Here is a 27,817-nt window from a genome sequence, read left to right on the forward strand (position 1 = left end):
TTAGGCCTTTCCCAGTTTTCAGAGTGAAAGGCTCTTTTCTCCTGGGTGGTGTCTTTTTTGTTTTTAAGATCTTATTTATTCATGAGAGACACAGAGAGAGAGGCAGAGATGCAGGCAGCGGGGAGATTCCCCGCCGAGCAGGGAGCCCGAGGAGGGACTCCATCCCAGCACGACCAGCCTCTGGCTACAGATGGCAGAGATGGGACCCAGGTCATTCTGTACAAGAGCCTGTGACATGGGAAGTGTTGCAGGAATGTTTTGTGGTTTGTTTTTGTTTTGAGAGGAGAGAGAATCCTCAGCCGACTCCACACCTAGCACAGAGCCTGACATCGGGCTCGATCTCCCAACCCTGAGATCTTGAGAGCCGAAGTCAACGGTAGGACGCTCAACCAACCAGGCTGTCTCAGCAACCCGGCAGGAATCCTTAGAAAACAATCTGGCCTGCCAGTTTGGAGACAGAGAAGCAGGCTCCATGCAGGGAGCCCGATGTGGGACTCGATCCCGGGACCCCAGGATCATGCCCTGGGCCAAAGGCAAGCACTCAACTGCTGAACCACAGGCATCCCTATTTTTTATTTCTTTTTTTAAATTTTTTTTTTTTTAATTTTATTTATTTATGATAGGCACACAGTGAGAGAGAGAGAAGCAGAGACATAGGCAGAGGGAGAAGCAGGCTCCATGCACCGGGAGCCCGACGTGGGATTCGATCCCGGGTCTCCAGGATTGCGCCCCGGGCCAAAGGCAGGCGCCAAACCGCTGCGCCACCCAGGGATCCCTTTTTTATTTCTTATATTGTTATATTTTACCTTCCTATTCTAGTGACTTTTAAAATCTGTTGCCATATTTTTTATTCCTGAGACTCTTTGTTGTTTTTTTAACTTTTTATTTATTTATGATAGTCACACACATAGAGGTGATCCCAGATCTCCAGGATCGCGCCCTGGGCCAAAGGCAGGCGCTAACTGCTGCGCCACCCAGGGATCCCTCTTTGTTGTTTTTTTTTTTTTTTTTTTTTTTTTTTTAAATTTTTTTTTTTAATTTTTTTTTATTTATTTATGATAGTCACAGAGAGAGAGAGAGAGAGAGGCAGAGACACAGGCAGAGGGAGAAGCAGGCTCCATGCACCGGGAGCCCGACGTGGGATTCGATCCTGGGTCTCCAGGATCGCGCCCTGGGCCAAAGGCAGGCGCCAAACCGCTGCGCCACTCAGGGATCCCCCTCTTTGTTGTTTTTTTAATGAATCCTATTCATTCATTTATTCAGTATATACTTCTGGAGTGTTTACTGTGTGCTAGGCATCATTCCTGGTGCTGGGGAAATGGCAACAAGCAAATTTCAGCCCTCACGTGGCTTATATCTTAGTAGGGACACAGGCAATGAAGATAAGTAGGCGAGTTGGTGTGTTAATTGGCGGTAAGCAACGAGGAAGAGGAGAGCTGGGGAGGGAAAGCGTCAGGTGTTCTTGTTTCACAAGTGCAATGTTCGACCCCTGTAAGGACTTTTTAAAAAAATATTTATTTATTCATGAGAGACACAGAGAAAGGCAGAGAGAGAGAGAGAGGCAGAGACCCAGGCAGAGGGAGAAGAAGCAGGCTCTGTACAGGGAGCCCGACGTGGGACTCGATCCCGGGACTCCAGGATCATGCCCTCGGCTGAAGGGTTTTTGTCAAAGGTCTTGTCCACACCTTGGATCATCTACATTTCTCAACATTTCCTTTTCTGCTGTTTTGTCTTTCTTCAGAGGCTCTCCTCAAATGTCTGGCTCATGCTGATGGGGCTCTGAGGAGCTTGTTGGAAGCTCTATGTCAAAGGACGCAGCCTGCCAGCTGAGAGGCTTCTCCCTTTTCTCCCGGGTCTCAGCTGCCAACGTTTGCACGTCTTTTGGGGCCATTTGCTCCAGAGAAATCCTCTTACTGCCTGAAGCTGTACAGCTGAGCGGGAGAAGTGGGCCTGGCCTCCTCCAGTAAGACTCCCTCAACCCCCATCTTCAGTGGCCCCCAGCTGCGTGGTTCCTGAGTTCACACCTGCTCGACTCAGCTGCTGGATGTGACAACTTACTGGTGACTGATAAGAGCAATCTTAGGCAACGTGAAGAGAAAAGCCTGGTGGCAGAGTTGTTTGCTTATTTACTTTTAGGGGAAGGGGTCCGTGATCATACTGCTTGTTCAAAGGTTTTCCAATTTCTGCCCCGTCCTTGGGTTCCTAAGCAACAACGGTCTCTTCTCTGGATGGCTTCACCCCCACATAGGGGTTTCAGCTTTCTCTGGCTCTCTAGGTCACTTATCCCTCCTCACAGCACGGCTTCTAGAATTTTGTTGATCTACCTAGTTTACCGGTACTTCCTCTCCCGTTCTTTCACTGTGAGCTTTTATCCTTCAATACTTTGCGTAAATACAGTTTGGATTCGAAGCGGAAGTCAGTGTCATGCTCAGTCTGACACGTTTAACTGGAAATTTCCGGGATCCCTGGGTGGCGCAGCGGTTTGGCGCCTGCCTTTGGCCCAGGGCGTGATCCTGGAGACCCGGGATCGAATCCCACATCGGGCTCCCGGTGCATGGAGCCTGCTTCTCCCTCTGCCTGTGTCTCTGCCTCTCTCTATGTCTGACTATCATAAATAATAAAAAAAATCAAAAAAAGAACTGGAAATTTCCCTCTTAAAAAAACCCCAAACTCTGACAATCGGCTTTTCTCTTCACATTTCCCAAGATTGCTCTGATCGGTCACCAATAGGTTGCCTTGCCACATCCAATCATGATTCTCAGACGTCCTTTACAATCCCTCCGAAGTCTCTACACAGCCCACCGCGTCTTCCCGTGGCTTCCGAGCCCACTGTCCCCTGGTTTATGTCCCGTGTCTCGGGCCAGGCCTTCTCCTCTGAACTGGGAACGGTGGGTGCCCCAGGGCTCACCCTGAAAATCTTTTCTTTGGAATACTTAGCGCCTAGTTGATCTTGTCCAGTCTTATGTCTTCAAGCGTCACCTGCAAATAGGCAACCCGTGAAGTCCGCTCCAGGCTTGTCCTCTGCTGAGCAACGCCACGCTCCAGCGCACCCACCCGCGGGCCCACCCGGCATCGCTGTTAACGTAGCCGCAGTCTGAGGTAAAATTCTCCTCAACACGGGCCCTACCTTCATCAGTGACACCATCTACGCCCAGGCCTTCGGGTTTGGGCCGCTGGAACTGGTGGCGAGCAGGTGGAGCAGGTGGAGAGGAGCCTTGTTCTCTCAAGACGGTCTCTAGGAGGCTCACCTAAGCCTCGGGGGGATCTTTACACCTTTTTTCCTTTCCAAGATACTAAAAAAGAAGATTGTTACTTTGCTCATAAAAAGTCCAGGACCGTAAAGTCTCAAAACCCAGACTGTGCTCCGGGTGGAACCTCGCTCCTCCCCAGCGTTGCCGGACCAGGGCCCTGAGACGTCGGTGAATCGGGAGCCCCCTGCCCCCATCTGTCTCCTAGACGGGGGGCTCGAGTCCGGGCTCGGGCTCCTGAGGCACCTGCCGCCCGGGCCTTGTGGGGAGGCCGTGGGCGGGCGCGGCCTGGACGCTGAGGTGCCCCCTGCGTCGGCCGAGGGAGCGGCTGGTGGCCGTCCCGAGCCCCAGGCCCCGCGGCCCCGCGTCCTCTCAGCCGTGGCCCCGCCGCCCCCAGGCAGCCCGCGCACCTCCGCCCGGCCCCTCGCGCCCCGCCCGCAAGGCCCCGCCCCGCCAGCTAGGCCCCGCCCCGCAGCCTGGGGCGGCCGGCTCTCCACCAATGAGGCGGCCGAGCGCGCCCGGGGCCCGCCCCCGCGGCGTCCTGATTGGCTAGGGAGGCATCGGCCCACCGCGCCCGCGGAGGCCGCCGAGGCGCGTCCGCCCGACGGGCCCGGCTGGGCTGCAGGGGCGCGGCGGGGAGCGGCGCGGTCGCCGTCATGACGGAGGGCACGTGAGTCCGCGCGGCCGGGACCCCGGGGGGCGGCGGGGGCGGCGGGGGCGGCGGGGCTGACCGAGCGCCCGGGTCCCAGGAGCCTGCGTCGCCGGGGCGGCCCCTGGAAGACCGAGCCCGCCACCGACCTCAGCCGCTGGCGCCTGCGCTGCGAGCGGGGCCGGCAGACCTGGACGTACCTGGGGGCGGAGGAGGGCCCCGGCCGCGGGCAGACGGCGCTGGAGGCGCACTCCCTGGGCCTGGACACCGTGAGTGCGGCGGGGGGCCGGCGGGGGAGGCGGTCATGGAGGGTCAGGGGAGGGTCAGGGAGGGAGGGTCAGGGCCGGGGTCAGGGTGGGAGGGTCAGGGCCGGGGTCAGGGTGGGAGGGTCAGGGCCGGGGTCAGCGGAGGGTCAGGGCCGGGGTCAGGGTGGGAGGGTCAGGGCCGGGGTCAGGGTGGGAGGGTCAGGGCCTGAGTCAGGGGAGGGTCAGGGAGGGTCAGGGCCGGGGTCAGCGGAGGGTCAGGGCCGGGGTCAGGGTGGGAGGGTCAGGGCCGGGGTCAGCGGAGGGTCAGGGCCGGGGTCAGGGAGGGAGGGTCAGGGCCGGGGTCAGGGTGGGAGGGTCAGGGCTGGGGTCAGCGGAGGGTCAGGGCCGGGGTCAGGGTGGGAGGGTCAGGGCCTGAGTCAGGGGAGGGTCAGGGAGGGTCAGGACCGGGGTCAGCGGAGGGTCAGGGCCGGGGTCAGGGTGGGAGGGTCAGGGCCGGGGTCAGCGGAGGGTCAGGGCCGGGGTCAGGGTGGGAGGGTCAGGGCTGGGGTCAGGGGGGGAGGGTCAGGGCCTGAGTCAGGGGAGGGTCAGGGAGGGTCAGGGCCGGGGTCAGCGTAGGGTCAGGGGAGGGTCAGGGCCAGGGACAGGAGAGGGTCAGGGGAGGGTAAGGGCCAGGGGCAGGGGAGGGTCAGGGCCAGGGGCAGGGGAGGGTCAGGGGTGGGTCAGGGCCGGGGACAGGACCAGGGCCAGGGGACAGTCAGGGCCGGGGACAGGTGAGGGTCAGGGCTGGGGTCAGGGTGGGAGGGTCAGGGCTGGGGTCAGGGGAGGGTCAAGGTGGGAGGGTCAGGGCTGCGGTCAGGGGAGGGTCAAGGTGGGAGGGTCAGGGCTGCGGTCAGGGGAGGGTCAGGGCCAGGACAGCACAGGTGTCCAGCAAGGCCCTCTGGAAAGTGAACTCTCCAGCCCAAGTGGACTTCCGGGGAGGAGCTGACCTCGACCTCAAGATCAAGAGTTGCCTGCTCTGCCAACTGACTGAGCCAGCCAACTCCCTGATGGGGGGCGTCAGGGGGCCCCTGTGTTACTGACTGAAGATGGCCCTGGAGAGGTTGTGAAGAAATTGGGAAGTAGGAGACTGGAAACCGGGAGAACTTGTTGACATTTGGTTGAAACAGTCGAAACCTTAAAGTAATTTGCATTCGTTGTTTTGCGGGGCGGTGAGTGATGAGGGCTCCCGTCTCTCCTCCCTCGCAGGGGAGTCACTTCAAGGACTTGCCCAAAGCCGACACAGCCCGTGCTGCGGCTCTCAACGGGATCACGTTTTACGTGGGGCTGCAGGCTGAGGATGGGCACTGGGCGGGTGACTATGGCGGCCCACTCTTCCTCCTGCCAGGTAGGTGGGTGAGGCCATCCTGGGGCTTCCTCGGGGCCCTGGCCCGCTCCAGGCCCGTGTCAGTGCTGTGCGGTGAATGAGAAGGTGGATGAAGACCCGGACTTACTCGGGAGCGTTGTCCTGTGCCTGTGCCGTCCTGGCGTCGGCGCCGGGGTGGGACTGAGGGCACGGCTAGCCCAGGGTTCTCAAAAGGGAAGCGAGGGGTACTGGGGGGGCAGGGGAGGAGTGGCTCTTGAGTCCAGTACAGAGTGGCAGGGGCACTCCGGGTGGAGGACCAGGCCTGTATAAAGGTGCCAGACGTGGGCAGGTGATGGGTGGGGTCCTTTTATTTTTTAAGATTTTATTTTTCTGGTTTATTATTTTTGTTTATTTATTTATTTTGAAGACCCTACCTGTTTATTCACAAGAGACGCAGAGAGAGAGGCAGAGACACAGGCAGAGGGACAAGCAGGCTCCCTATGAGGAGCCCGATGTGGGACTTGATCCCAAGACCCCGGGGTCACAGCCTGAGCCAAAGGCAGACGCCCAACCGCTAAGCCACCCAGGTGCCCCTAGATTTTATTTTTAGGTAGTCTCTACGACACAGCCTGGGGCTCAAGCCCACAACCTCAAGATCAAGAGTTGCATGCTCTGGCAACTGACGGAGGCAGCCAGGTGCCCCGATGGGTGGGGTCTTTAAGTCCTCGGGCAGCTCAGGTGTGTGAGCTGACCTTGAGGAGGTGGCTGGGGGAGCTGCGGCTGGAACCGGAGGACGGCCTCGGAGGATGGCCTTTGGACTCCTAGGTACTGAGCTACGTGAAACCGTAGCTTTCTGAGAATGTTTCACGAAATAAAGAGCCGCGTAATGTGAGGAAGCCCCTTGTGTGATGTGTGTGGAAGGACTCCTCTAGTGGGAGGAGCGTGGGGAGTGCGCGTGCTCGTGTCCCCTGGGGCTGTACGGCATCGTACCTTCCTGTCCAGGGGCCCACGGGCCTGTCCTTAGGGGAGAGTCACCTGGAGCCAGAGATCTTCTCAGGGAGGCGGTGACACAGCTTGTCCTGGGCGGGGTGCCGGGCTGCCTCATGGGGTGTGGGGGTGAGGAGACTCGGGCTAGGCCGTCCGCCCACGCGCAGCACCAGGAGGCGGGGGGCTCTTGTCACCGGGACAGCTGCCCTGTTCGGTGTTTGCTGCCCTGGGCCCTGCCTGCTGGGCCTCCCTCCTGTGTTGGGCGGCTGCTTCCCTGTCGAGGACTCCCCTCGTCCTCGGGCTGGCGCTGGTCTGTTCTGAGGTACCGTGCAGAGTTTTTCCGTGGCCGGCTGAGCTTTGAAGGGTCTTCCTTTTCTTGCTTTAATTTGGATCTGTATAGACTATTCCCCTTTGAGTGTGGTTCGTGTGGCATCGGCTGTCCACATGCGTCATTGACCGGGTCTCTGTGGGAAGCCGGTGACATGGCGTTGGCCATGTGTGTTTCTGTGTCTTGATGGTACCGCAACTAGAATGGAAAGAGGGAGCCTGATTTGGGATGATTTTTCTGGGAACCTTTGCCGCATCTCCAAACCCAGCTGCCGCCTTCCAGGGCGTGGCTCCGTATGAGGGTGGCTAACGGGGTTTCTGATGCCTCTGAGCCAGCGTCAGGCGTGTGTTCCACGGTGCGTTGGGCTGGGACCACCCCAAGACACCCCAGCCCCACCTCCATTGCAGGGCACCACAGGCGTGGGGGGCGGAGCGCAGGTGGGGTTTGGCGGCGGCCTGGGAGCACCGTACTCAGGAGTGCTGGGCTGGGAAGGTTTTTCTGTGGATCATGTTTACTGACCATTGATCTTCATTTGCAAGGTGACATATGCTAGAAAAACCCCTATAAAACAGAAAAATGTGAGCAATGAATATTTTTATCCAGGGGTGACCCATTGGTGTTCCTTTTCCAGCAGGTGTGGACAGTGTTACGGGGCCCTAGAGTGGCTGGGAGGGGGTGTCGCATGTTGGTGCTGCTCCGCGGGGCCTCACTCCCGGAGTCCCTGGCGAGGCCGGCAGCAATAGCCTCCTTGGGCTCCTCTCCACGAGAGGGAGAGCTCGGGGCAGCTCCCTGCGGGGTGCGGGAAGGGGGCCTGGGCTTAGCGGTGCTCGCGGCCTGCTCCCAACTGAGAACCGCTTCTCCGTCACAGGTCTGCTCATCACGTGCTACGTGGCACAGATCCCTCTGCCGGCCGGATATAGAGAAGAGATAGTGCGGTACCTGCGGTCCGTGCAGCTCCCTGATGGCGGCTGGGGCCTGTGAGTGCTTTTGTTACCGCACACGTGTGCGTGCGTGTGCACACGCGTTCTTATGTAGGGCATACACCTGTCAAGGTGGGGGTGGCGGTAGCTCCCCAGGAGCTGGGGTGGGGCGAGGGGAGCGTGCGAGGAGGGAGGTCGGCTGGGGGCTGTGCGCCGGTGGACCTGGCATCCGGGGTCCTCAGAGTAGGAGGCTGCTCCCTTTCTGGGCCCTGGTCTTACAGCTGGTGTCACAAATGGGCCTTCAGGCTGGTTGGGAGGCGCTGGGGACTCGCACCGCACAGAAAGCCAGCTGGCTGTGACCACTCCTGGGTGGCAGCAGGTGGAGCCGGGGGGCCAGCACCCCTCCCCAGTTCTCCGTGCACCCCCCTGACACGGAGCTCACTCTGGGAGCCGGGCCTTGCCCAGTGTGGTCGACTGCCTGCCCACCTGCTCATGGGCCCTGGAGCCCCGAGTTGTACGCTCAGGGCTGGGGTTCCTCCTGGCGAGCGGAGTCCGCACCCCGGGATTCTCCATCAGAACCCTTAGGGGACAGCCCAGCCCCCGTCTGCTCCCGGGCGGGGCTTTGGCCTCAAACTTGGGGCCTCCTCTCCCACAGGTCCCGGTGGTGGTGGTGGGTGTTGAGACCTGCCTAGTGCCTTTGCACAGGCACAGGGGCCCGGCCGCCCCTACTCGTTGCCTCTGGAGCCTGTGCCGTGTGTGCTGACGAAGGAGCCTTAGTTGGGTCACTGGCCTGCGACTGGTCACGTTGGGCCGGGCATGGGAAGGGAGCGCAGGAGGCAGGCAGTGCTAGTGCCGGCCGGTTACGGGAGGTGCGGGGCTTCTAACTGGACGATGGCGGCTCTGGGTGTCGTCGAGCGGTCGTGTGATGTCCGTGGAGGCATTTTTTACTTTCTCAGGAGGTTGTGCTAAAAGCCCTGCTCGGCGTCTTGCGAGTGCTGAAACATGGCCATCTCTTGTCCCCCTCCTGCTCCCCAAGGCACGTGGAAGACAAGTCCACGGTGTTTGGGACTGCACTCAACTACGTGTCTCTAAGAATTCTGGGTGTTGGGCCTGACGATCCTGACTTGGTGCGAGCCCGGAACATTCTCCATGAGAAAGGTACTCCCTGCACCGCGCGTGCCGGGTGCTCCTCCTGCGGGGAGGCTGCGAATGTGGCTCTCGGCCCGACCTGCTGACGCTGGGGACGCTGCGGTTCCACACAGCAGCCGTGCAGCTGAGCAGACCTGAGGGGCTCGGGGCCTGCTTCCCGCCTGTGCCAGAGGAGCCTCAGCCCCGGCTTCCGTTCACGGGGACGGTCCCGAGCAGCTGGTGTTCCAGGGAAGGCCGCTGACGTAGGACCGTTCTTCTCCGTAGGCGGCGCCGTGGTCATCCCTTCCTGGGGGAAGTTCTGGTTGGCCGTCCTGAACGTTTACAGCTGGGAAGGCCTCAACACTCTGTTCCCGGAGATGTGGTGCGTGCGCCCTTCCGCCCTTGCCGTGTGGCCGGGCTGCCTGCGCTTTACCGGGTGGGGGGCGGGCCCGGGGTCGCCTGTCGCCGGGGGCGGGCGGCCCGTCCGGTGGAGTGAGGTGGGGCCCCGTGGGCCGAGTCCAGCAGACACGTGGAAGGGGTCCCCGTGGGCAGGAGCGGGGAGGCCCTGTGAGGTGGCGCCCCGGCAGGCCGGGCGAGCCCTGCGTTGTTGCAGATGGCCGGGCTGCATCCTGTCCTGACGTCTTGGCCTCGTGCAAGGGGAAAGCAGAAGGAGGAGGCCCTGCCGCTCGGCAGCCTCGGCACCGGGGCGTGGGGTGTGCTCTGCTTTCTGTTCCCTTCTCTTCCTGCCAGTGAGGGGGAGCCTTAGTCCCAGGCGGTGCGCTTCCCCCAGCACTTCGCTGTGTGTCCTTAAGGGAGAGGAATTCCCTGGGCGACAGGCCCGCGGTTCACTCAGCAACGTCACACTAATTTCTAGTTGTGTGAAGCGTCGACCAGTGTGTAACATCTTGGGCGTCTCCCCAGGACACATTCTTATGCGTATAAGTCCCCCAGGTCACCTTCAAGAGGTGAGACCCTGGTAGAGCCTGGGTGGACCCCTGCGGCCTCCCCAAGCCCTGTCAGCGACGTCCAGGCCCCTGAGCTGTCAGGGAGGCGGGGCGGGCTTCGGGCTTCTTGTAGGGCCTGGGTGAAGGGCTCTGATGCAAGACTTGGCCCGACCTCTGCAGCCTTGGCAGTGGTGACCCAGTGACTGGGACACGGGGCTGTGACAGAGGTGGTGGGAGGTGGTGACTGGGGCAGAGGATGGGGAGGGGAGGGCAGGGCAGGGGAGGCGGTGACTGGGGCAGAGGGTAGGGAGGGGAGGGGAGGCAGTGAGGGGGGAGGAGGCGGGAGGTGACTGGGGCAGAGGGTGGGGAGGGGAGGGGAGGTGGTGAGGTGAGGGGAGGCGGTAGGAGGGCACCATCCCCCAAGGCTGGCCCCTGGAGGAGGGGAGGTGATCCTCCCTGGCCGCCTGCCAGCTGCTCGGCTGCTCCGTGGACCTGCTGGTGTGTAGGGAGTGGGCGGACACGGCAGAAGAGGTGCCGGAGGGCGTGTGGGGCGCTGGCGGCCGTCCGTGGGGGGCCCGGCGGGCGGTGCTGGGCTGCGAGGGCTGCCGGGTGCTTTGGAGGGTTGGGGACAGGGTGAGGGTCCAAGGCTGGCGGCAGTGCGCCCCGGGGGCCGGTGCTGGGAGGGAGGCAGGGCGGCCCAGGTGCTGCCAGGTGCTGGGCCGGCTGGTGTCTGCGCAAGTGCCCGTCCTTGGGCAGAGGGGCCGGGGCCGCGGGGTTTTAGATGAACTTTTGATTTTGGAATAGCCGTCAGTTTGCAGAAAAGTTGCAAAGTAGAACGTTCCCGTAGAGCCCCCGCCCTGGTTCTCCGTGAACGCTGTGGAAGCTCCAGCTGACGAGGCCACAGACGGTCCTGAGCGTCGGGGTCGGGTTTCTGGCGTCAGGATGCGTCCGGCCGAGTGGGAGGACTGGTGGTCGGCCTGTCAGCCCATGGGAGCCGGGCTGTGACGTGCCAGTGGCCGGGTCCACGCGTGGAAGGGCCGGGGCCGCGCTGCAGGCAGCAGGGTGACCACGTGGTGCGTGCTGTCTCCCCAGGCTGCTTCCCGCCTGGGCACCCGCGCACCCCTCCACGCTCTGGTGCCACTGCCGACAGGTCTACCTGCCCATGAGCTACTGCTACGCCACCCGGCTGACCGCCAAGGAGGACCCGCTGGTCCAGAGCCTCCGCCAGGTGAGCCGTCCTGGGCGGGCACCCTGGGGTCACCCTCGCGCCTGCTGTCTCGGGACCCTGCGGGGCCGCGCTCCCAGGAGCCACGATGGAGCATCCACCTTCCCGGGTCCTGGGGCGAGGCTGGGGTGCAGGGTGCTCGCTAGGGCATGCCCTGCGAGGAAGCGGGCGAGCAGGGTGCTGAGGTGCTGCCCCCCAGGAGCTCTACGTGGAGGACTACGCCGGCATCGACTGGCCGGCGCACAGGAGCAGCGTGGCCCCCGACGAGCTGTACACGCCGCACAGCTGGCTGCTCCGGGTGGTGTACGGTGGGTGCCTGCGCGGGGCTGGCGGGCGGCCTGGGCCCAGTGACCGAGTCTCCTCCCCTTTCTCACCCCCCCCCCGTCGTTTAGGCCCTGTGGTGACCGGGGTGGGGGGGCAGCCGTTGTGCATCACGTCCAGTGCATGTGCTGTCCTTGCCCCCGGAGCAAGCCTGAGGCTGGGGTCCCGGAGCGGGGTGGGGGCTGCGGGCCCGGGGAACACTCTGTTCCCTGCATCCAGGGGCCCGGCCTAGGCCCATCTCCTTGCAGGAACCCTGGCGGCTTGAGGGCCCGCACCCTTGCTCCCACGTCCCCTGCATGTGTCTTCTGTGCTGGGCCCGTCCCAGTCACTGCCCGGATGCGCCCTGGCCGGGTTTCCACACGGGATGTCGGAGAGGGCCGTGGGGAGGGCGGGGTCGGGAGGGCCCCGGGGCTGTGCTGGGCTGACGACCTCGCCCCCGCAGCGTTGCTCAACCTGTACGAGCGCCACCACAGCGCCAGCCTGCGCCAGCGGGCCGTCCAGAGGCTGTACGAGCACATCGCGGCGGACGACCGCTTCTCCAAGTGCATCAGCATCGGCCCGGTCAGTTGCGGCGCCAGCTGGCCCTGTGCGGCCCCGTGGGGGGCGAGGGCTGGGGTGGAGGGTGCTCTGGAGGTGAGGCCTCCGGGTCCCCCCTGCCTGTGCCCTGCGCCCTGCCCTCCCCCGCTGCACCTGCTCCTGGGGCCACCTCTCAAGAGCTTCCTGGTCAGTTGGGAAGGGTGCTTCCCCCCTCGACGTCTCCCCACGACCTGCCGTCCGCCCTTGCCCGTCGGCGTACAGCGCTCAGGTGCTTGGGTGGGGCAGGAATGGGGCAGTGGCCATTCCCTAAGCACCGGTTAGCTGGGCGTGGAAGGACGTGTGCACCCCTGCCACTGGCTGTCCCGTCCCACGCCGGCCTGGGGATGCTGGGGGCTGCATCCTGCTTCCTGCTGAGCCCGGTGACTGTCCCAGCCTGGCCTTGCATGGTGAGGCCGTGGGGCCTGGCGGAGGCCCGGCGTGGACCCCAGGCAGTGGAGGCTGGGGGTGCCTCCTGGCCATGGGGTGACCCTGGCGGGCCTGGTGGCAGCCTTTCTGGGCCAGCCCCGTTGGAGCACTGTCCCATGCTGCTCGCCGGGGTTCTGTGGGGCCCGTGGCACCCGGGGGACTGTGATCTGTGGCTGCCTCAGTGGAGCGGGGAGTCGTTCCCCGTGTAGCAGCGTGGTCCTGGGGGGACTGTCGACTTGGCACTGAGCAGACCCCGTGTGACCCGGGTGAGACATGCAGGGTTGACTGGCCTGACGCGACGCCAGGATGTGGGTTTGGGTCTGTAGAACATTCCGTACTGGGCAAGCAGCCCCTGCCCCACAGGTACCGCCTCTGTCTCTCCTGGGGGCCACGTTGCTCTGTCGTCTGAGGCGGATACGCCCCACCCCACACGCCCACGTGCAGCCCAGATGGAGGCTGTGCTGGGGGCCCCGCGTGGGCCGTCGTCCCCGTATCAGGAGCGGAGCGGGTCTGGGCAGCGCCTGACGGGGCTGTGGCTCCGTGTCCCCCCGCAGATCTCGAAGACCATCAACATGCTCGTGCGCTGGTACGTGGACGGGCCCGCCTCCTCTGTCTTCCAGGAGCACGTTTCCAGGATTCCCGATTACCTGTGGTGAGTGCGGTGGGAAGGGCCTGGCCAGTCGGGGACACAGCACCTGGGGGCCTCGCAGGCCAGCGTGGCTGGTCGGTCACCGCCCACAGTGGGGCCGCGCGGGGCGCGCAGGGTGTGCAGGGGCCGGGGGCCTGCTGCCGTCCGTGGGCTGAGCCGCCTGACCTGGGCCTTTCTCCTCCTCACAGGCTGGGCCTCGACGGCATGAAAATGCAGGTAAAGACGAGGCTGTGGCCGCTTGCTCCCTTTTCAGCCTTTCCTGCTCTGGGCCCCTTAGGGTGACCGTCCCTCGCAGTGAGGTCCGGGGGCGGGCGCACAGCAGCCCCCAGCATCCCCAGGCCGGCGTGGGACGGGACAGCCAGTGGCAGGGGTGCACAGGCCCGGAGGAGAGGGTCTGCAGCCCACCCCTGCTACCCCCATGGTGGGGCCCCCCACCCCCACCCCCACTAGGAGCCCCCCCGAGGAGTCCCCCTGAGGGGCAGCCAGGTCCCCTGAGACCACTGAGTGTGTGGGACGCTGTGCTTGGTGCCCAGGCCGAGCTCCTGCAGAGCTGCCCCGGCCTCTAAGGGTTTGGGGCATGTGTGCTCCGTCCATGGGGGGTGTGCTCCCACGTGGTCCCGCTGACGTGTGCTGCTGCCCCGGGTTGTGCTGTCGTGGCCTGCAACCTCCTGCCCCCACTGCTCCCCTGGCCATGTCCTGAGTGTGACCCTGGGGCTGACCTGGCACGGACCCGGCTGCAGGGCCCTGAGAGCAGCGAGCCTGGAGCCGTGGGGCCACCCTGAGGGGGTTCTCTCTGTCCCCCCCTTGGCTCCATGTGGACACACAGAGGGAGCCTCCAGCAGGGTTCTCGGATCAGATGCGCCCCTGACCCTTAGGACGCTACATGGCGTCCAGCGCACAGCCACCTGGCTGGCCTGGCCTTGCTGCCCGCTCGCGACGGCCACGTGCCAACGGGAGGAGGGCGATGGGCCCCATGTGGCCACGTGGGTCCGGAGTCCTTCCACGCCCAGCTAACCGGTGCTTAGGGAATGGCCACTGCCCCATTCCTGCCCCACGGGGTTGATGACTGTCCCTGGTTAGGCTGTGGCACGTGTGTTGGCATCGGGCTGGTTCTGTGCCCTGCTCTGGGCGCCCCTCCTTCGGGGTGCACCCGCTGTCTGGGCCTGTTTGCTGGTTTCCTGCCCTGGTGGGGAGACCCTGAGCCTTGACCCCGTGCTGGTCTCTCTTGTCCGGGAGGCTCCCCTGGGCTGCTGGCCCGTCCCTGTTGCCTGTCTGTGCCCGCCCAGCGTCCTCGTGGGAGCGGTGTGGACCAGTGCACGAGGCTCCTGGGGTGGGATCCGAGGGGGGCCTCCCGGCTCTGCCAGGCTGGTCCTCGCTGTGCCTCGGCGAGAGCCTGTCATAGGCAGGGGTGGAGCAGGCCCTGGATGTGCTCCCGAGGATCGGGTCGCGGCTGCTGGTGGCAGGTGTGGGGCTGCCTCACCCTCACCCGCCCGCACGCACAGCCCCCGCTCGGCCCTCATGGGCACCGGGTGCACAGAGCGCGGAGCCCAGGGCTGGGGGCTGGCTGGGCCCCCAGACGCCGCCGCCTGCCCCCACCCCACCTGGCAGGCCCTGGGTGATGGTGGGCAGGTGGGGAGCTGCCCCGCTGCTCTAACGGCTTGTCCTCGTGTGCAGGGCACCAACGGCTCGCAGGTGTGGGACACCTCCTTTGCGGTGCAGGCCCTTCTTGAGGTACGTGTGCCAGCCGTCCCCCGCCGACCTCCTGGGTGTGTGCCGCTGGCTGAGCCTGCGTCCTCCTTGCTCACCCGGGCCCTGAGGCCCGTGGCGAGGGCCCCACCAAGGCAGGGTGGTGGTGGGCGGGCTGGGAGGCTCCAGGAGCAGGGATGCCGCGCAGGAAGCTTCCAGCAGGAGCAGGGGCTCTCGGCCTTCCTCTGCGCTCACTGCCCGTAGGGAACCTCTGAGCACACGCTGCAGAGACCAGAGCGTGTGCTGGTGGCCTTGGGGGTCTGGGCCACGTGGGGCTCTGCCTCGGTGGCCGGGCTCCTGTGCCCCGGCCGGGCCAGGTTTCGGGTGGACCCTCCTACCCTCTTCGTTTCTCCATCACGTCTTCCTGACACGTCAGCAGAAACCGAAGAGCCTGACACTCGGGTGGGTTTGCTCCTGTTTCTCGGTGGTGGCGACACGTCCCCAGGGCGGTCTGGGAGCCAGTTCACCCGCGGGCTCGTGCCCCAGGCCGCTCAGCCTGTGCTGTCTTCCAGGCAGGGGCACACCACAGGCCCGACTTCTCGTCTTCCCTGCAGAAGGCACACGAGTTTCTCCGCATCTCGCAGGTGAGGCCACAGTGGCCTGTGCCTGGGGGTGGTGAGGCCTCCCCACCTGTGCTGGGTGCCCCTCCCTGCCCTCCCCAGCTCGGGAGTGCCCGGGCGTGTCTTTGGGGCAGCGGGTGGGGGCGCTGGGCCGTGGCGGGGGTAGGCCTTGCAGGCTGCCTTGGCTCTGATGGCCGGGGGCCGTGCGTGTGCTCTGCACCTGGGGCTGACGGGGCCTTCCCTGCTCTCCGCCTGTGCCCCTGGATGCTGCCCAGGTCCCCGACAACTACCCTGACCACCGGAAGTACTACCGCCAGATGAGCAAGGTGTGCGGCCAGCCGGCTCCCCCGAGTCCTGTGCCCTGCTTGGCTGTGCTTGCCGTTTAAGAGGGCTCCTCGCGGCTCCCTGGGCCTTCCTGCTCCCACACGCCCATGGCCGGCGCCGCCAGTGCACCTGGGCCTCCCTGACGGGGGAGACGCGTACGTGAGGTGGCTGAGGCGCGTGGGCCACCTCCTGCTGCCGTATCAGAGCTGAGCTCGCACGTCTGTGCTGCAGAGCTGCTGCTAGACGGCAGCACGTGCACACGCAGCCACCACGCTGGGACGGGACGCGGATGGTGTGTGGGCGGTGCTGCGGGCCCAGGGCAGCCCCCCACGGTGTGCGCCTCCCCCTGCGGGTCGGGGGCTGTCCACGCTGGGTGGTGCGTGGGGCTGAGGTGGCCAGGCCTCTGCTCTCACTGGGAGGCCCGACGCCCAGGGTTGACGCGGGCCCCGCGCCCTGCAGGGCGGCTTCCCCTTCAGCACGCTGGAGTGTGGCTGGATCGTTGCCGACTGCACAGCCGAGGCCTTGAAGTCCATCCTCCTGCTGCAGGAGAAGTGTTCCTTCGTCACCAAGCACGTCGCCCGAGAGCAGCTCTGTGACGCCGTTGCTGTGGTGAGGGGCTGGGGCCGGGGCTGGGGCTGGGCTGGGGGCACCCTGGGTCCCCCCAGTGCTGCCTGTCAGCTGCGCTTCCCGTGGCTCCTTCTGCGTGAAGGCCTGGGTCACGCTGCAAGCCCGGGGGGGCCCGTCCCCCGACGGCACCTGTGCTGGGGGCTTGCGGGCCTGGCTACTCGCCAGTGAGGGCTGAAGGCAGGATACACCTGCCGTTCGTGTTTGTGCAAAGTCCCTTCACACCCGGTGTGTGCGTGGTTCAGCACGGAGGCCGCGTGGTGTCCACGTGTGGCTGACGAGTGGATAAGCAGGTGCGGGTTGGGGCCCGGTGGCCACTCCTGGAGGACCACTGCCTGGGGCACCGGGGGCCTCGGTTTAATGTGAGAGCGGCTCCCGTGCCCCGCCCTGCCCTGTTGGTCTTAGCCAGGGCTGTTTCTGGAAAGCTCCGCCGTGGCTGGTGGGGTCCCCGTCACGCTCAGCACGAGGGTGAACGCTCGGGATGTCCTCTCTCTGCTTTTAGTTGCTGAACATGAGAAATTCTGACGGAGGGTTTTCCACCTATGAGACTAAGCGTGGGGGGCACCTCCTGGAGCTGCTGAACCCCTCGGAGGTCTTCGGTGAGTGGTTGCGGCCAGGAGACCAGCCCAGGGGCTCGCCCGCCGGGGCCCTGAGGTCCTCCCTAGGTGGGAGCAGTGCCCACGGAGGCGCCGGCGGGTGGTGGCGGCTGCGTGTCCCGAGCTCTGAACGTGGCCACTGCCTGTGCTCGCGGCTTGAAAGCTGTGGTTCGGTTTCTTGGACGTGGGGTGGAGCTGGGGGGTCACTGGCTCTCCTGCCGCGTGCCCTGCCTTCCGCGAGACCGTCCTGCGCCCCGAGTGCACCTCGCAGAGCCCAGGCACCTTGCAGGGGGTGTCGGTGGGGACTTGCTGGCCTGCGTCACGCTGCTCTGCCTGTGGATCTAGTCTGTGAGGGCAGCTTCTTGCCCCGCGTGGCCCGCATGGCCCGCACCCCTGCTTCCAGGTCTCTGCCTCGCTGTTGTCACTGCTGAACGTGATCTGCTGGGTGGGGTGTAGGCCGCCCTGGGCCTCGCTCCTTCACCGTCGCGCTGGCCCGGGGGTCTCCAGGTCACCGAGTAGGTGCCTGCCCCCTCCCACCTGGCGGCCCCGTCTGCGGGGCTGGGCCGGTCCCCGGGGGCTCTTCCCTGGTTTCCTTTTTTTTTTTTTTTTTTTTTAATTTATGATAGTCATACAGAGAGAAAGAGAGAGAGGCAGAGACACAGGCAGAGGGAGAAGCAGGCTCCATGCACCAGGAGCCTGATGTGGGATTCGATCCCGGGTCTCCAGGATCGCGCCCTGGGCCAAAGGCAGGCGCCAAACCGCTGCGCCACCCAGGGATCCCTTCCCTGGTTTCCTTGAAGGACGACCAGGCTCCCGCTGCCCCATGTGGGCTCCGCACATTGCCGCGCGCTCATTCTTCACGGTTTGGCCCAAGCTGCCAAATTGGGTGACGAGACAAACTCACATGCGCGTTGGTCCTTCCCTCCTAGGGGACATCATGATCGACTACACGTACGTGGAGTGCACGTCGGCCGTGATGCAGGCCCTGAAGCTCTTCCACCAGTGTTTCCCGGACCACAGGGCCGGCGAGATCAGGTGAGGGTGGCCTCGGGCTGCGGGGGTTGCCCGGCTGGACGCTGCGGGTGTGGCGTTGCCGGGTGGGCGGCCCTCGGTGGGGCGGGGTCTGCTGTAAGACCCGTCGGGGGCGGAGGGGCTCCAGAGCTCCTGAGTCCAGCTGCCCGCGAGCAGAACCGCTCCGGGGTGCGGATGCCGACTGCTGCGCCGCTGGAAGCTGCACGTGACTCATTCCCTGAAACCTGCCCCCGGGAGCCTCCCGCGACTGGGAGCCTTAGCAGGGACGTACACACGCGACCAACACACCTTGCCGGGGTTCGTGTGTGGCCTCCTCGGCGTGAGGGAGGCTGGAGGAGAAACGGCAAAGAAAAACGTGAGGAAGAGAAAGTAAGCTCAGGAGGGAAGAGAAGGTACCGAGAACAGCCCGGTGACCTGCGGGGCTCCAGCGGTCGTCCCAGGCCGAGCCCCAGGCGGACTCGAGTACTGGGGCTCAGCGTAGCCCGGCCCTGACCCACGGGGAGGATTGCTCACGTCTTAATAACGGTGCAAAGCTCCGCAGCCCAGCTGCGCGTGTCCACGTCCACGGTCCCTCAGTAAGCCTGTCCTGTGCACAGAGGTGGCGCGTCTTCCCCGCGGTGCCCGACGAATCACGAGGGGACAAAGCCGTGCGACCTCAGCGGGCACGCACCTGGGCAGACGCCCTCTCCTGGCTCCGGGGCTGTGCCGTTCCCACTCTTGGGGCCCCCACAGGAGGCCTCAACCTGGTGCTCGGGGCCCGGCCCTGCGCTCAGGCAGCAGCCGGCCCACCCTGCCCTCTGCGTGTGTGCCCGTGGTGCGGGTGGCCCGCGGTGGCTCCATCGGTTGTGGGTCCTCGGGGGCCTCCCAGCGGGTTCCTGGAACCATTCTGCCCTCGACACGCCACTCGTCTCGGGGCTCGGGGTCCCTGCTTCCTGAGGACACGAGCTTAGGAATGGCCTGGCTGCAGGCTGGGGATGCGCGGGCTCCTGGGCGTCCCCATCCCCTATGTCCCTTGACACCTCGCGGCATATGTGACGTGGCTGTAGCTGCTACGCTTTCCTCCTGAGCACCCTTCGGGCTCAACTGGAAAAGCACTTTCTCAAGGGCCTTTACAGCCGTGGTCACTGGGAAACCGGGTGCGCCTTCCCTCACGGCGTCCCGGTGGGGCCCCGCCCAGCGGCCCGGAGCTGCAGAGCCAGTTTTCTCTTTGGATTCTCAGGCTGAGTTTGTGAGAACTTGGGCCATTTCTGCCTCAAGTGTTTGGAGGCTGCACTTGGGCTCGGAGTTTCCTTCGAAGGAAGGTGTTGAATTTCTAGCTACAGGTTCCGTGGGACCCGTGGGACCGCACGGGTTTCCTCTGCTGCGTCCTGTGGGTTTGGGGGCTTGTCCCAGTGCCGCAGAGCTGCGGCCCCCGGTCCTCGCCCCGGTCCTCCCGCCGTCGGCGCCGCCTGGGCCGCCTCTGCACCAGCCGCTCCCTGCTCTGCCCAGGCTCTGCACAGGGGCTGTGTCCTGCCTTTGACTCTGTCGCGGCAAAGCCTCGGTTTCCGGTTTCACCAATGTCTGCTTGTCACTGTTCTCTTTCTACTTTATTTCTTTTTCTAACTTAGACACTTGAACGATCGTCCGGCTTCCTTGTTAGATGTGCGTGTACGTCTGCGGTGAGTCTTGGCGAGCGTGGAGCTAGGCTGACCTTCTGTTTCTGCCCTGAGCTCGTTGGCCGGGGTCGTTTAGGAGTACGTGGCTTTACGTCCAAGGAATTGGACCACTTTCTAGTTGTGTTTTGCGGGTTCCCTTCTGCCCTGGCGGGCGGTGCGGCCCCTGGCTGGCACCGTGCTTTACTGCACTTCTGTCCCTGGGCCTGGGGCCACTGGTGGTCCTTTCCGCTGGGCACAGCTTGTCCCCAGTGATGTTCTCCTGCGATTGACCTTTTCCCTTAATAGGTCGTTGTTTTAGGAAGTTTAATAAAAGTCCAGTGTGCTTCTTGGTGGAGACGTGGAGGGTGCGGGAGCTCCAGGCCTCGGGGAGGACAGTTGGCGGCGCCCGACCCTGCGACCCTGCGGCCGTGCTGGCGAGGTCTGGGAGCTGTCCGGTCGCGTGCTCCTCCCGCAGGAGTCGTGTGGGTGCACGTGTTTCATTGTTCTAGTGGCCTCTTGGTCGTCTCTCAATTTTCGTTGTCATTTTGTAGCTTTTCCTCATTTTAACCTTCATTACTATTGTCTTCTTGGATCTTTATCCAGGACCATTACCCTTCCCTGGAGCCACATGGTTTTGGGGACCGCCTGTGTGGGGAGACCCCCTGCCCTTGCCCCTTCCCAGTGTGGGGGCCCTGGACTCGATCCGGGACTCCAGGATCACGCCCTGGGCTGAAAGCAGGCACTAAACCGCTGAGCCACCCGGGGATCCCCCTGTGTTAGATTTAAACCTAAGTAATGTTTTTTCTTTTTGGTGCTGACATAGTCGATACTGTGATTTTAATTTCAGAAATTAATTGTTCGTTGCTGGTAAGAAAGGTCTTTACTGTGTAAGAACCGTCTTGTATCCTGCAACCTTGCGACGATGGGTAGCCCAGGAGTGTTCTGGTGGCTTCTTTGGGATTTTCTACGTAGGTGATCACGTCATCTGTGAACAAACACAGATTTATTTCTCCCTCCCCATTCTGTGTACTGATTATTTCCTTTTCTTGTTCTGGCGTATCAGTTAGGACGTCCAGTACAGTGTCAGGAGGGGTGGTGACAGGGGCATCCTCGTTCCAACTCCGTAGGAAAGCCTCTCGTTTCTCACCATTACAACTGATGTTTGCCTTTTTTTTTTTTTTTTAAGATTTATTTATTTATTCAGAGAGAGAGAGAGAGGCAGAGCCACAGGCAGAGGGAGAAGCAGGCTCCATGCAGGGAGCCCGACGTAGGACTCGATCCTGGGATCCAGGATCACACCCCAGGCTGCAGGCGGCACCAAACCACTGCGCCACCAGGGCTGCCCTGTTTGCTGTAGTTTTGCAGCTGCTCTTTATCAAGCAGAAGAGTTTACCTTCTATTCCTAGTTTCCTGAAAGTTTTTAATGATGAACAGGTGTTAGATTTTGTCAGCTATTTCTGCAGCTGTTGATGTGATCGTGTGATTTCTGTTTGTTGGCTTCGCCTGTTGATTCCGTGATTGCATTCACTGATTTTTGAATGTGGAACCAGCTCTGCATACCTGGGGTAAATCTCACCTGTGGCATACGATTCTCTTTACGTTGCTGCATTTGCTGTGCGGACACTGTGGAGGGTTTCTGTGTCTGCCACGGAGAGAGGGGTCTGTAGATTCCCTTACTTGCGATGTCTTTGCTTTTGGTCTTCAGGTGATGCTGCCCTCGAGGACCAGGCTGGCTGTCTCTGAGCCCTGGGGGAGCCTGGGGGACCTTGTAGAATTCCTTCCCTGAGGGCAGAAATCACCCGTGAATCCATCTGGGCAACTCTTTATATTCTAATTAGTTGTGGGTTCTTGTGGGTCTTCCTAGACCGTCCTTGCAGCTGGCGTTCCTGCTCCTCTCCCTGCCCTGGCTGAGCCTGCGAAGCAGAGGTGGTGGCCGTGGTGGCATCTTTGTCCTATTGCTTGATGTTGAAGGGGAATGCTTCTAATATTTCTCCATTTAGAGTGATTCGTGCTGTAGGTTTTTTGTCGTTACCCCTTTTCAGGTTAACAAAGTTCCGTTTTCTTCCTAATTTGCTCAGTTATTTTTTCCCTCCTGTTGTGAATGGGTGTTTGATTTTAGGAGATAAGGACTTTCCTATCTTGGTAGAGATGATAAGCATAATCTCCCTTACCTGTAAATGTAGATGATTATTGTAGATCTCTCTAATGGTAAAACACCCTTGTTTCTGGGACGGGGCCAACTTGGTATTGGGATATCTCCACTGTGTTTGCTTCCCCAAAATTTAGGTTTGGATGTTGCATCCACGTTCATTCACGGACAGCCTGGAAATTGTGCTTCCCTGCATCGCACTTGTACGGTCTTTTGGGTTCCTAGAGTAAGCGAGGGCGTGTTTCTTCCTCCGTCCCCTGGAGGACTTTGAGTCACGTTAGAATGATCATTCTTGGTTGAGTTAGTAGAAGTTACTGTTGAAAACCTCTAGTCCTGATTTCTTTCTGGGCAGAGTTCGAATTTGTGACTCTGTCTTTAGTACTTGCAGGACCAGCCAGGCTCCCTCTGCTTGAGCCGGTTTTGAGAAGCTACTTTCCCGGTAATTTGTGCATTTTGAGTTTCCACCTGTGTCGTGTCAAGTTTTCTTACTTTCTCTTAACCTCTTTGTTTCTACTACCCCTGCGGTCGCGTCACTCTTTCATTGCTAGGGTCACATCTTTGTCCCGCCACCCTTTGTATCAGTTCTTTCATGCTGCGTGACAACACGACTAAAGCTTGGTGGCTTCAAACAACACACGTCTGTTGCCTCACAGTTTCTGTGGGTCGGGAACCCAGGCGCGGCCCAGCGGGTCGTCTGCACAGCTCCCACCAGGCTGCGGCCAGGACATGGGCCAGGACTGGGGTCTCATCCGAGCATCGGCTATGGGAGGGTCCGCTCCACGTTCACGTAGTCATTGGCAGGTTTCCATTCCGGGGTCCCGTTTCCTCGCTGAGCACTGGCTGGAGGCCAGCCTCAGTTTCTCGCCACCGGGGCCCCTCTGCGGAGTCTCATGAAGCCAGCGGGGGACAGCGAGTCTCAGAAGTGATGTCCCATCGACTTAAGCTGCAATCTGTTGTTTGGAAACCAGTCCCTGGGGGAGGAATGCCGGTGGGGGGGATGCCGTGGCGGGGTTACCTGCAGGCGAGGCTCTGGGACCTCCCTGGAGGCTTTGTACCTTCGCTCCAGCCTCTTCAGAGACCCAAACCAGTTAGACTAATGATGGACCTCTGTCCTCTAAATCTGTCATTTGCTCTCTAATTTTTTATTTCTTTTTAAATATTATTTTGCATATTTGCCTCAGCTTATGTTCCTGATGTTATCGCAGTGCAACGGGCTCTGCGTGCAGCTGCTCCTGGCGTTGGTTCCTCGCTGACTAGCACGGCTTCCACTGAGACTTGGCTTCTCCTTCCCACGTCCTCTTATCCCTCACCTCTCACCTATGTATTTCCTCTCTCGATGTTCGTTTACTTTTACTGTGTTTTAAGGGAGACCACGCTGGTTCTTGGAGCCTGTGGGATGCGTGGCATTGGGGTAGGTGGGCTGCTGTCGTCCCGCAGCGTTTGTTAGCATCATCCTGTGTTCCAGGGAGACGCTCCAGCAGGGCCTGGCCTTCTGTCGGCGGAAGCAGCGGGCTGACGGCTCCTGGGAAGGGTACGTGAGCTCTCGAGCGTGCAGATGTGGGGGGGCTCTGTCCTCGGGCCACACCACCGGGCGTAGCTGCTGGGACAGCGTTCTGCGGGGCCTTGTCACTTCCGGGCGCCCAGCCTCCTCCTGCTTGCTCAGCGTGTGGCCGAAGACACTGGGGGGTGTGCGGGCCAGGCTCCCGCCTGACTGCTCCTCCCCTGGCGGGGCCCCCGTGCGCCGGGCCTGTTGGGCTCAGCCTTAGAGCCAGGCGCACTGAAGGCCACAGGGGTGGTTTTCTTGAAAGTAACCCCGGCTTTCCCGACCCCACAATGGAATGGGTTCCCACCAGTCTGGCGGAATCTGGTTTTCTGCAGCCTCCGATCGAGACGGAGAGGCTGAGGTTCTGCTTTGTCTTCCTCCAGCTCCTGGGGGGTTTGCTTCACGTATGGCACCTGGTTCGGGCTGGAAGCTTTCGCCTGTATGGGGCAGACTTACCGCAGCGGGTGAGTGGGCCTGTGCTGCCCGGGGTGGGGCTCCTGCCAGCAGGACGCTTTGCTGGGTGTCTTTCCTTGGATGTTGGGCCTCAGGGGTGTTTCGTAGTTTTTTAAGCAGTGAGCTCATGGCTCCAGTAAAGACACGGGGCTGAGACCGTGCCTCACTGCTCAAAGCCCCAGCCAGGAGCCTGTTGGGCAGCACACTCTGGGCCCGCCTGGCCCCGACCCCCAGTGGGACCCCTCTGGGCTGGGTCTGAGCTGTCCCAGCCGCCTCCCTCAGCTCGGCTCGGTGCGGGGTGTTTCGGGGCTGGGGTGGTCATGCCGAGGCGTCCGCAGCCACAGAGCTTCTTACTCCCTGCGGGAGGCAGGTGTCTCCGAGGCCTTCATGACGGGGTGGTGGGCCTGGGGTGCCGGCTGCCCCCCGTACTCCTGCCCCGCCCCCGGGAGGCCTCCCTGGACTGACCCCGACCCCCATCGCTCTCTGCAGGGCCGTGTGTGCAGAGGTCTCCCAGGCCTGCGCCTTCCTGCTCTCCCGGCAGATGGCCGATGGGGGCTGGGGGGAGGACTTCGAGTCCTGCGAGCAGCGGCGTTACGTGCAGAGCACCGCGTCCCAGATCCACAACACGTGCTGGGCCCTGATGGGGCTGATGGCCGTCAGGTGGGTGCCCTGGGACCCCCCGGATGGTGCGGTCAAGAGGAGGCTGTTCGGGTGGCGTGCGGGCGGCTGAGCTGTGAGCGAGGGTGGGAGGAGGGGAGGGGGCCGGGCAAGGGCACAGGCTGTTGAGACACGGGGTTCCTGCAGGGAGGCTCGGCCATGAGGAGGCCCAGGGGAGGGCCGGGAGGGCCGAGGCGGCCCCTGCGTCCACGTGGGTGTGCGGACCCATGGACGTGCCTGGTGCCCGGGCTGTGCTGTCCATCAGCTTTGGGGCCGTTTGGGGGATCCTAAAACCTCACCAAGTTAGGTGGGTCGCTGTGAGCAGGAGCAGCCGAGTCAGGGGGGCCTGGGCCGCGGGTGCTGGGCGGGGTCCCCAACCCATCGTCCTTCCGGTGCGTCATCCTGGCCGCGGGCAGTGAGCATGGGCCTATGTGACATCTGTGGGCCTGGGGGGTCCTGGAGGCCAGGGCGGGACTGGAGCACCTGCCCACGTGTGCGGGTGGGGCAGCTCGGGCCGCGCTGTGCGTGTCTGGAATCTGGGATTCTGGGTGGACGTGCGGGGCAGCCACAGGGTGCCGGCTGTCCTAGCTGTGCTGGGGCTGCTGCGTGTCCCTGTGCGTTCGCGTGTCACACGTCTGTGCCTGGTGGTGCGAGGACGAGGGTGCAGCTGGGCTGCCGTCCTCCTGAGCGGTGGCCAAGCGGTCAGTGCCTCCTCCCCCCCCCGCCCCCCCCAGGCATCCCTGCGTGGAGGCCCTGGAGAGAGGAGTCCGGTGTCTGCTTCGAAAACAGCTCCCCAATGGCGACTGGCCCCAGGTATGCCAAGGCGGCCGAGGAGCGCAGGGCCCAACCCCGACCTCGACGCACATGGGCTTGGTCACACCTGTGCTCGTGAACAGGGTCCTAGCTCTGGGGGCCGGAGAGTCCTAAACCCTAGGGAGAGCCCGTGTGCAGACGACCGCTTGGCTCAGAGCCTGGGGTGGGAGCCCGACACCCTCAGGCTGTGCTTTGGCAGCTGCGGCAGCCGCCTCCGCCTGTCCTGCGGGTCCAGGTCACAGTCACAGGATGCTGATCCCCTGCCCTGGACGAATCTGGGGAGGGGACACGGCTGTGAGGAGCTGGTGACTCGGGTCCAGGGCAGGGGTCCAGGGCCAGCGTGGTAGGAGGAGAACGGCCTGCAGAGGCTCGTGGGCCGACTCCCCAGGGGCTGCCTAGCCGTCCGGCCGGGGTTTCCATTCCGGGAGCCCCTTGGCCTCATGCTGGAGCCTCTGTGCTTACTCCCTGTGCTCTTCCAGGACAACACGGCCGGCGTCTTCAACAAGTCCTGTGCCATCAACTATACGAGCTACAGGAACGTCTTCCCTATCTGGACCCTCGGCCGCTTCTCCCGCCTATACCCCGAGAGCGCCCTTGCCGGCCACCCTTGAGGGCAGCTGGCAGGCGGTGGTGGGGACGGGTGTCCGGGGTGGGGGCCACCGAGCAGCAGGTTCCAGCTGGGGCCCTCGGGTGAGCTGCAGGAGCCCCACCTAGGGGCCCAATGCCCTCACCACCCACTCCGGCAGGGCAGGGGCAGGGCCGGGGCAGACCTGGGGCAGGGCAGGGGCAAGTGGCTTTAGACCCTTGTTTTCAGGGTTTAGTTCTTAGAAGTGTTGCTTAGATGAGGAAAGGAGCAGGATGAGCCATGAGCCCGGGGGCACAGCCCGTGGTGCTTCTGCTCAGAGCCCCGCTGGCGCCCTGGCCACTGTGCCATGGGGCCCGGGTGTCCCATGGATGCCTGTCGAGCGTCTGTCCCGTTCCCCAGGTTTACATGAGGGTTCGCTTTGGCTGGAGGAACCGTTGAGATTCTCTGGAAACCTGTCGGGTTGCTCTTGCACTTCTTTCCTTGCCCACGTTCTCCCGTCCGGGCGGGCTGGCCATTTCCCGCGGCAGCCGCTGCCCGGGAGGCCAAGCTGTGGTTGAGTCGCTGCACAGACCTAACAAGTGAAGATCTGCTCCTCTGCTCCCGATGCCACCGCCCCTGCGGCAGCTCCCTTGATAAGCAGACCCGTGGTTCCATCAGGCCGAAGCGTGGCGCGCTCGTGTCTCTCCTGCGGGGATGGTCCTGGGTCTGGGTCCTCGGAGACTGCTGCGCGAGCTCCACGTGGGTCTCGGGAGCCCCGTGACGGCTCCAAGAGGAGCAGGTGTGTCTCCTCTGCTTGATTAAAAATCGGTTCTAAACAAAACAGACTCAAATACAGACCAAACCGCTGGTTGCTGGGTGTGGGAGGTGACTGAACAGGTGACGGGGCTTACGAGCACGGACTTCAGTTATAAAATGTGTAGCTCGGTGATGGAAAGTACTGTGGGGAGTGCAGCCCGTGATCGTGCGCCGCGCGGAAGGTGACAGGTGCCGGGGCGCTGGGCGTGGGGATGCGAGCAGCGTACGTGGTGGGCGAGTCGGTGCGTTGTACACGTGGCCCGGGCCAACCCTGGGTCAGCCGTAGTTCGATAAAGTCCAGTTTTCCGTCCTGGGCAAGTCATTAAAGAGACCTGAATTCAAATTTTTCTTGGTTGTCGGGCCCAGATTTTGTTTTATGCTGGGAGGCTGTTGCTGGAGCCGTATCAGGACTTCGGTATCGGCCACGACGCCAACTCCACACCTTCCCTCTGAGGAATTCCCTGACTAGAAATCCTTAATTCACGGTGGGAATTCCTGTCCGAGAAAGTACTTTTTCTTACTGGACACTGTCACTATTGCTACATCCACGCTTAATTAGGCAATAAAATGTTTCAAGAACTGATGCTGTCTCCTTTGCCTTCTTCATTCTTTCCTCATCTCTGCAGCTAGGCTGACCACAGGTTAGTTGCTCAGCTTGACTTATTTTCATTTTCATCCGCAATATCACTTTTTACTCATGATTCACTTTGTTTGAAAAAGGAATGACGGGTAGAAAGAGGAGGCAGGGGGCGTCGATGGGACCTGAGCCACAGGCCGGGGCCGACTTGCTCTGCCGTCATGGCCTCGGCTCGCTCCACGTCCTAGGAGGCAGCTGGAGCTTGCACGTGTAGCCCTGTGGTCGCACCGGCTGCGGGTGGGGCACAGCATGTCCCCGAAGGCCGTCGGCCCGCGGCGGGATCCACAGTAGCTGCCCACACAGGTGGCCGTGGAGGGGGCTGCGGATGCCGCTCTGCAGGGCACCAGGGCCATGGGCCCCTCTGTGCTGTGTGGCCCTCAGGCCTGGCACTAGAGGACCCCCCGCCCCCTTTCCTCAGGAGGATGAGGGTGATAAGGACAACTTCAGGTTCTCCTCAGTGAAAACAGTTTCTATGTGACGACTACCAATAGGTGACTTGCAGCCTTCCTCCAGGGACAGCGATGGCCCCGGGGGCGACTGGAGCCTGTCGTGAGACCAGGGGCCTCAGACACCTGCCCGCAGCCAGGCCTTTCGTGGGTGTGAGACGCGGTGGGCTTGACACCCGTGTCCTTGATGCCGCCTCCAGTTCTTGGGAGGGT

General features: G+C 62.7%; 1 protein-coding gene across 1 annotated transcript; it reads left to right on the forward strand.

The window, feature by feature from the left end:
- The first annotated feature begins 3,806 nt into the window (after positions 1 to 3,806).
- Positions 3,807 to 27,104, forward strand: LSS (lanosterol synthase). The gene is made up of 22 exons (XM_041735073.1): positions 3,807 to 3,918; positions 3,998 to 4,166; positions 5,409 to 5,547; positions 7,689 to 7,797; positions 8,777 to 8,898; positions 9,154 to 9,250; positions 10,905 to 11,040; positions 11,237 to 11,345; positions 11,801 to 11,919; positions 12,915 to 13,012; positions 13,198 to 13,225; positions 14,684 to 14,740; positions 15,268 to 15,339; positions 15,591 to 15,641; positions 16,099 to 16,248; positions 16,766 to 16,862; positions 17,789 to 17,894; positions 23,140 to 23,205; positions 23,601 to 23,681; positions 24,160 to 24,330; positions 25,062 to 25,140; positions 25,620 to 27,104. Exons 1-22 carry the CDS (start codon positions 3,905 to 3,907, stop codon positions 25,749 to 25,751), a joined length of 2,202 nt encoding a protein of 733 aa, XP_041591007.1. The 5' UTR covers positions 3,807 to 3,904; the 3' UTR covers positions 25,752 to 27,104.
- The last annotated feature ends 713 nt before the right edge of the window (positions 27,105 to 27,817 follow it).

This window comes from Vulpes lagopus, chromosome 20 (assembly GCF_018345385.1).
Source record: "Vulpes lagopus strain Blue_001 chromosome 20, ASM1834538v1, whole genome shotgun sequence".
Taxonomy (NCBI): Eukaryota; Metazoa; Chordata; class Mammalia; order Carnivora; family Canidae; genus Vulpes; species Vulpes lagopus.

What these genes read in the sequence shown, in the direction of transcription:
- LSS (XM_041735073.1), top strand. An exon ending in TGGTCCAGAGCCTCCGCCAG is followed by an intron (nt 11,041 to 11,236) that starts GTGAGCCGTCCT and finishes GCTGCCCCCCAG; the next exon opens with GAGCTCTACGTGGAGGACTA. An exon ending in AGGATTCCCGATTACCTGTG is followed by an intron (nt 13,013 to 13,197) that starts GTGAGTGCGGTG and finishes TCCTCCTCACAG; the next exon opens with GCTGGGCCTCGACGGCATGA.